The sequence below is a fragment of the Mesitornis unicolor genome, unplaced genomic scaffold, assembly GCF_000695765.1.
Source record: "Mesitornis unicolor isolate BGI_N332 unplaced genomic scaffold, ASM69576v1 scaffold34453, whole genome shotgun sequence".
NCBI lineage: Eukaryota > Metazoa > Chordata > Aves > Mesitornithiformes > Mesitornithidae > Mesitornis > Mesitornis unicolor.
The window spans coordinates 31,102-38,917 of NW_010174538.1; the positions used below are offsets into that span (position 1 = coordinate 31,102).

General features: G+C 40.8%; 1 protein-coding gene across 1 annotated transcript; it reads left to right on the forward strand.

The window, feature by feature from the left end:
- Window positions 1-7,336, forward strand: DDX52 (DEAD (Asp-Glu-Ala-Asp) box polypeptide 52). Its single transcript, XM_010181089.1, has 15 exons — window positions 1-87; window positions 255-477; window positions 813-943; window positions 1,145-1,330; window positions 1,608-1,751; window positions 2,406-2,517; window positions 2,785-2,857; window positions 3,010-3,213; window positions 3,585-3,675; window positions 4,200-4,322; window positions 4,548-4,698; window positions 5,085-5,160; window positions 6,015-6,086; window positions 6,594-6,686; window positions 7,249-7,336. Exons 1-15 carry the CDS (start codon window positions 1-3, stop codon window positions 7,334-7,336), a joined length of 1,854 nt encoding a protein of 617 aa, XP_010179391.1.
- Window positions 7,337-7,816: the final 480 nt, after the last annotated feature.

The following is a 7,816-nucleotide window of genomic DNA, read 5'->3' on the forward strand; positions in this document are numbered from 1 at the left end:
ATGGAGGCGCGGGAGTTGTTCCGGCGCTTAGGTGCCGGTGCTCGCTTCGATGTGCGGCGCTTCGGACAAGATGCGAGACGATTCGGGGTGCGGCGCCACTGGGGGGAGGCTGGGACGTGCCCTGGCACCGTTTCCTCGACGCGGGTCCCCGAGCCCTGTCCATTCCCTGCAGCGGGACCCCGGGCCTGCCTGCGGCCCTGCGGGTCTGGGGCCTGGCGAGGGTGTCTCACCGGTTTCCCTCGTCTCTCCCTCAGGTGGTAAGAGGGAGCAGCGGCAGCATCTCGCTGGAGAGCCTCGACTTCTTCGGGCGCAAGGAGGAAGTACCCCTGGGGTCTGCCGAGGAGGGCTGGGGGCTCGCAGGGGCCGGAGAGCAGCAGGAGGAGGATGCAGTGGAGAAAAACGATGGAAACGTGGCAGGGAAGAGAAAAAACACTGCAGAAAGCAGTGAAGGAAAAAGAAAAAAGAAAAAGACACGAGGTATATATATACATCTGCGTGCATCCCTGCAGAATATACCCTGATGAAGTTTGTGCTTCTTTCTTGTTTCAGTTTACTTTGAATCCATAAGTACTGTAGGTCTTTTTACCAGAATAAAAGAAGCTTCTGGGTTCTTTGGTTGCCCTGTGTTGGAGTCGATAAAATAATTGGGCAGAGATTCAGTGTTAAGGCATGGGTATGTGGTTGGCATCCTTTTGGTGTCTTCATTAACTTCAGTGAGAATGAAAGAAAACAGGTTTTGAGGTGACCTTTTTTACCAAATAATTTTTGTCTGGGTTTTGCTAATGGAAATTTCAATTTTTTGACACTTCCAGAGGCAGCGTCAATGCCAGAATTGTCAGGAAGTGATGGAATTAAGTGGATGTCCTCTCTGGAAGCAAAATATGAAGATACAAAAGACAAAAAACCTACAGCAGAAAAACTTGAACGCTTGAGAAGAGAAAAGGTGGGACCACAGAATTCTAATGTAGCACCAGATGACTTGGTTTCTGTGGGTGTTTCAACCAAAAGTTGAGGTGCATTTCTGGCAATCTCTCTTGGCAGGAGCGTGTCTGAGTATGGGGAAAACAGCCAGAAGATGAATCCATATATGTGTCGTTTTATGCTGTCAAAGAAAGTAAGAAAGAGATTGTCTTTTGCCTTTCAGATCAACCGCTTCAGAAATCGACACAAGATTAGTGTTCAGGGAACAGATCTTCCTGACCCAATTGCCTCATTTGATCAGCTCCAAAAGGAATACAAAATCCACCCTAAAATAATGGAGAACATTCAAGCTGCTGGCTTCCATGTCCCAACACCAATCCAGATGCAGGCGATTCCTGTCATGCTTCACGTAAGTTTTCTGGTATTGCATTTTATGGTGAAGTATGGTGACGTTTGGAGAGTGGCCATTCTTTAGGGTCACGGCAGCAGTTGGTCGCACAGCTTTAGAGATAGATCAACTGCATCAGAGTTCAAAACTTCCAATAGCCATTCCAGTATTTTTGATCAGTGTTTTTAGTAACGTATTTTGGGTTACTTTGGAGCATTAATATTTAAGTGGATGTGATTTTTGTTGTTGTTTTTCTTTTTTCTAGTAAAATATAACACCCTTCTTGTTTTTCTTACAGGGCCGGGAACTTCTAGCTTCAGCTCCTACTGGGTCTGGAAAAACACTGGCATTTTGTATTCCTCTCTTAGCACATCTGAAACAACCTAGGAACAAAGGATTCAGAGCTCTGATCATATCACCTACGCGAGAACTTGCCAGCCAGGTGTGTGTTGAGGGGAAAGGTTGTTGTCATTGATGTACTTCAAAGTTTTCACTCCAAATCAGTAAAATAGCAGCTTAGTAAATATTTTTTCCGTTGTTACCCTCAGATATCAGAATAAGCTGATTTAAATGTGTCCTTTAAGTCTTTTGTCTTCTGTGAAATAGCAACATCTCTAGCATCTCAGTCTAATCTAGGTGATAACAGTAGAGGTTCAAGATTCTTAGATCACTTTTTTTTTAACCTGCCCAATGCTTAGGTGCTGTTAACACCTAACTTCATTTTTGAGTTTGCTACAACAGATTTACCTGTTTGTCCCAAACTCAGAATTTCAACAAATAACTTTATATTGAAGCTTTGTTATTAAACTGGAATAAAATTTACAATGTTAAGCAGTTCCATTTTTTAAATCAAATGGGAGAGGGGGCTTATGGGAGCTACCTTGTTAGAGTCAGTATATGGGAGTGAACTTCCAAGTGAATAAGGCATATTAGAAAGCTGCGTTTTATTATACTAAGAAAAGTAGACAGGTTTCTCTTAACACTGCACTTGGGGTGATGTCTTAAGCTCTTCTCTTCAGGATTGTCTGCAGTTTTTCTGGTTAAAAAAGCTGACCAGCTCAGTTTGAAAACTGAATCTCTGTTGCTGCCTTTTCAGACACATCGGGAGCTGGTGAAGTTGGCTGACGGTACAGGCTTCAGAGTACACATGATCCACAAGGCAACTGAAGCAGCAAAGAAGTTTGGGCCCAAGTCTTCTAAGAAATTTGGTAATTGTTTTAACTGCTGAAGTGTTTCTGAAAATTAAAAAAATGTCACTGACCTTTCGTGCCTGTGTGGTTTTAAAGAGATTGGTTAATACCACTCGAGGCATGCAGTCTATTGCTCAACACTAAAAAAAGGAGCTGGCATGGAAGAAATAGGAAGTGAGCCTGACTGTGGACCTCGTTATATTGTACTTTTGGCGGATGGAATTGGCTCAGGGCTCTGCTAGCTCAGTTTATTCTTTAACGTTTTGCTTTTTCTTTTTTTTATAGATATACTAGTTACTACTCCAAATAGACTCATTTATTTGCTGCAACAAGATCCTCCTGCAATAGACTTGACCAGGTACTGAGAGTCTTTATCAAATCTGACTTTGCTACCAGCTTTGTCACCGGAAAGCAGATGCCTGCAAGGTCCTTGAATGTGTGATGGCCTGTCAGAACTTTTGCCTTCTCCACAAATGACCCTTACTGAAAAGAAAACCTCTCTGTTCCTAGTGTGGAGTGGCTGGTGGTGGATGAGTCGGACAAACTGTTTGAAGACGGGAAGTCGGGGTTCCGAGACCAGCTGGCCTCCATTTTCCTGGCGTGCACGTCCCACCTGGTGAGAAGAGCCTTGTTCAGTGCAACCTTTGCACATGATGTGGAGGAGTGGTGTAAACTCAACCTGGACAGTGTTGTTCTGGTGTCCGTTGGAGCAAGGTAGCTGTGCAGTTTTACTCTGACTACATGGCTGTTTGTTTGTTTTTTCTTTTCCTGGGCAAATTATTTGGTTTCTTTACATCATCACTCTGCTTGATTGTATGTCTCTGTTGTTAGTACTGCAGGTTGGTTGTCTCCAGAAAAAATAGTGTAGACGTATAAATCTTTCTCACGTGTTGGGTAAAGTGGTGTTTTCTTCTACCCATTACTTTATCATAAAATAAACTTTAATCTCAGAAGTGTGTGCTGGTGAAACAAGTTTGTCATGCAATATTTCTCATTCACCAGGTAATATTTTATGGGTTTTAGCGTTTATAAATATGTAAATGAACTCTAATGGTAGCACACTTCTGTTGGATTTCTGGTTTCAGAAACTCTGCAGCAGAGACAGTAGACCAAGAACTATTGTTTGTTGGATCTGAGACAGGAAAACTAACGGCAATGCGAGAGCTTGTTAAAAAGGTATTTTTGAGAGCTAGAGTGTGTTCTGCTTACTACTGAACTGAGCTGGGCGGTCTGTCAGAGACTCATAGTTTCCTAGAGCAAAGACTTCGCTGTGACACATGTTAAACCTTTGTCCAAATCTGCTGTACAGGAGGAAGAGTAAGTACCCTACCTATGAAAGTTGAGAGGGTTCCTCATTCCTGGTTGTAGGACTGAATTTTGTTTAGAGGTAGTTGGTATAAGCAGTCTGTTTAATTTTACTTGGCAGTGAGAGGGGGTTTTTCACATTACATGGAAAAAAAAAATCTGTTTATTTCTGTGCATTAAAATGCAACTTGATGCTTAAGTTGGGAACCATTCTATCAGACAGTGGAGCTGAATTTGCTTAGTTCTGACTCTCAAAGATTTGGCTAGACAAAAAAAAAATCATCCTCTGAGATGTAGAGTACTGGGGCTGGGAAAGTCTCTTTAGTAGCTCAGTGTCTGCAACCAATAATGGTAGGAAGAGGACTTGAACCTTAGGCAAGCTTATTGTTTTGCAGGGTTTTGCTCCTCCAGTCCTTGTTTTTGTACAGTCTATTGAGAGGGCTAAAGAGCTTTTCCATGAACTTATTTACGAAGGCATCAACGTGGATGTCATTCATGCAGACAAAACTCAGCAACAGGTAAGAAGTTTTAATTTCTTTTCAAGAAATGCTTTAGAAAGGAAAGTAAAAGCAAGTGTGCTGCATTGTAATTTCAGGTACGTTTGACAGTAAATTACTGCAGGTTTTCATTTAGAGGTTTAGTTTTATTCATTAACGTTGTGATGACTTTCAGGAAACATGTTCACCTCCTTTCTCAAATTGCTAATTAGGCTGTTTCCAAGTACCTTTCTTTTTTTTTCCTAGAGAGATAACGTAGTACGCAGTTTTAGAGCTGGGAAAATCTGGGTGCTCATCTGCTCAGCCTTACTAGCTCGAGGGATTGACTTCAAAGGAGTGAATATGGTCATTAATTATGATTTGCCAACGAGTGCAGTGGAATACATCCACAGGATAGGTGAGTGATTGTTCACAAATTATGTCCTTTTTCTCATTTGCTGGATCTTTATTGTCAGTCCTCTCACGCATGAGCAAAAATCCCGTAACCAAGCTGCCTCTGTTGCTGCAACACTGGCTTCTACATTGCTTGAGCCAGTTTGTCTGGGCTCAACTTTCTGTAAAACTGTGTTTCTTTTAGTCAGTCTTCTCTAAACCTTAAATATTTAGATGTTTCAGACATATGTGTGCTTTCATTCAGTAGGAACAATCTTTGGGGATTAGCTGCTTGGTAGTATGCTAAGTATGTTAACACATACCAGGAGGCTGGGGCCATGAGAAGAAATAGAGTAAAGGGAGATATTTAAAGTAATAATCTCTACTCTTTGCATAATTTGTGTTTGACAGGCCGTACTGGAAGAGCAGGGCACAGAGGAAAAGCGGTCACTTTCTTCACAGAAGATGATAAACCTTTATTACGGAGGTAAATTGGAAACATGATGTAGCAAAAATAGGGTTTTCTGTGTGTTGTATAGTGTACTGCTAACTGTATGGTTGTGTCCGGTACCACACACCTCGTAAGCCGTGTATTCCAGTGCTCTGGAAACCCTGCACTGCTGAACAGAACTCTTACAAATAGAGAGAGAGGATGCTATATCAACATGGTGCAACTGCAAGGGGGTACCACTGTATGGGAAAAGCTGAGAACGTTTCAATTTTAAGGTTTCTTTTTGAAGCCTTTCACTAATGCAGCAAGAGAGGAACCAGCATCCTTTTACTTCTTTCAGTCGTGTTGCCACTAATGACAATGTGACTGCTTACTTGATAGCATCTTTCAGTGAAACTTGGTTATTCTGACTTGAACCTCACTAAAGGGCAGGTTCAAGAGTCTTTACAACTAACTTTGCTCTTGTTCTGGTTTTCCTAAATCACTTGCCATGTAGAAAGTGTGACTACCTCATGTTGTGCTTTAGGTTTTTTCATCCAGTTCTTTAACTTGTTTGTGTCCAAAATTAATTGGTGTGATTCTGTTGTGGCTCATTGCTTTTTCTTCATCTGCTCGAGGACTGTGCTCACCTAGAGTTGCAGTTTGTTTAAGCTCTCCAAACGAAGTCATTAGTTTCATTTAAGCCTTTTGTATCTTCTTGTTTCTTCCTCGCCTTACTACAAACTCGCTTCTGTGTCTTTATTTCTTGCTTTAAAAAAACCACAATAAACCAAAAAAACCCAACAACAAAACAGGCAGTTGTTAGGGATTGCTGTTTTCCACCAAAGATGCTGATCTGTTGTCTGAGTGCTCACTGCCAGAGTTAATCTCTTCCCTCCTCTCCTTTCCAGTATAGCAAATGTTATTCAGCGAGCTGGCTGTCCTGTGCCAGACTACATAAAACATTTTCCCAAACTGCAAAGGTATGTTCATTTGAGTAGTTTACCAGTTTGTTTCCTATTTTAAAAGCCTACATCAGTGACGCTGGGTGTATAATGGTTTCAAAAGATCTGGTTGTTTGCAACCTGGTTGCGGTTTAGCTGCAGAAGAAATTTTAGACAGAATGGTCCTGGCAGTTTTTTACCCTGACAAAAATGGAAACAAGAAGAATTCTTGACTTAGTTTTCCTGGATTTAACTATTTTTCTAATAGGTTTTTTAACTAATGCTTCTTTTCATAATGTCTAATAGTTTCTAAAACTAGAAATCCTTTTATATATATATTAGACCTATATTAAAATTAAGGTTTTTTGAATGTCTGGGAGATAATGTGGCTGAACAACTCCTGGAATAAACAACACTGAAAATATATTCAGACCCATAAATCCCTAACAACTAGTAAAGGATTTAATTATCTGCTTTATTTACTTTGGATATTAATTTTTTCCCTTTAAGATAATTTAATCCTTCTTCACTAAATGTCATTCTCAGCAAACAAAAGAAGAAATTCATTAAGAAGCCATTGACAAGAGAATCTATTTGTACCACCCCTCAGTGCTTCTTAAAGAAAGGCAAAAGAAAAACGTAAGTAGATTTTTCTGAAGAGGAGGTAAGAGATGCTGTTCATCCAGAAAAGGCCCAGCAAGCATTCTCCAAAACAACCAATAATTTGTTTGCATGGACCACCCAGTCATAATGATTTTAGCAATGGTGAAATTTTAGTGTAAGTAGCTGTCTACTGGAAATTGGATTAATGCCATCAGTTTGCCTTGCATGTTGCTATCAGGTGATAGCAACCTGAGTTTAAACCACTGGCCTTAAAGCCAGGCTTCAGACTAGCTATCAGTTAACAGAACCTATCTGGTCCTCGTCTGGCAAAGGGCTGGCTTTGTTTTCAACACATGGAGTATTAATACAGGAAGCAGATCTTCAGTTGTAATGACTGGAGTTCACAGAAGACTGGCATGTAGCAGTTTGGTGTGGTAGAAGTGGTCATAAAGAACAGCATTACCCGTGCTTTGCAGTGTTGCTGCTGAAGGGTTTATGTTCAGCAACACTAATATGACATAAAACAACTATCTGTGTCACTGCTATATACTTCAGGTATTATATTCAGATGTCTTGGTCTCCAATGTGTTACTTGTAGGAAAACTACAAAGGAAAATATTAAGGGAAAAAAGAAAATTAAAGAAGATAAAAATGGCAGTGAATTACAGACTGTTCCAAAGAGCTGAATGGCAACAGACGTCTCGTGAGTGGGGGCTGCATCTCTGTCCATACCGAAGAACAGAAGAATGAAGGTAGTGGCAAAGAGGAAGGGAGAAAAATATTTCTTATGTTTCCAGCTGGGTGAGGATGGATGTTGACGTGTAAGAGTCTCTACTGCAATACCATTAGAGGATTCCTGAATACTTCTTATAGAAGAAGAGTGTGCTCTTGCAATAAATGCCTTGTGTTTCTGAACAGTAGTTCAGAAATAACATCTGTTTGTGTTACTGTCGTGCAGTTTTGTATTACTCTGTGGAAATACTGTCAGTTCTGTGCACAGATCATCCCTAATATGTTTGTCAGACTTCCAGAAGATTTGGTGCCAGAAAACACACAAAGCTTTCTGTTAGGCTTGGTAAATGCAGCTGTGAAAGACTTCCCTGGACACTTAATCAAGACAAAACAAAACACACCCACTTATATTGTACGTGAAAATAAAGCCTTGC

Coding starts and splice junctions, on each gene's coding strand:
- DDX52 (XM_010181089.1), top strand. CDS start 1: ATGGAGGCGCGGGAGTTGTTCCGGCGCTTAGGTGCCGGTGCTCGCTTC. Junction 3,214..3,584: donor CTGGTGTCCGTTGGAGCAAG/GTAGCTGTGCAG, acceptor TTCTGGTTTCAG/AAACTCTGCAGCAGAGACAG. Junction 4,699..5,084: donor GGAATACATCCACAGGATAG/GTGAGTGATTGT, acceptor TGTGTTTGACAG/GCCGTACTGGAAGAGCAGGG.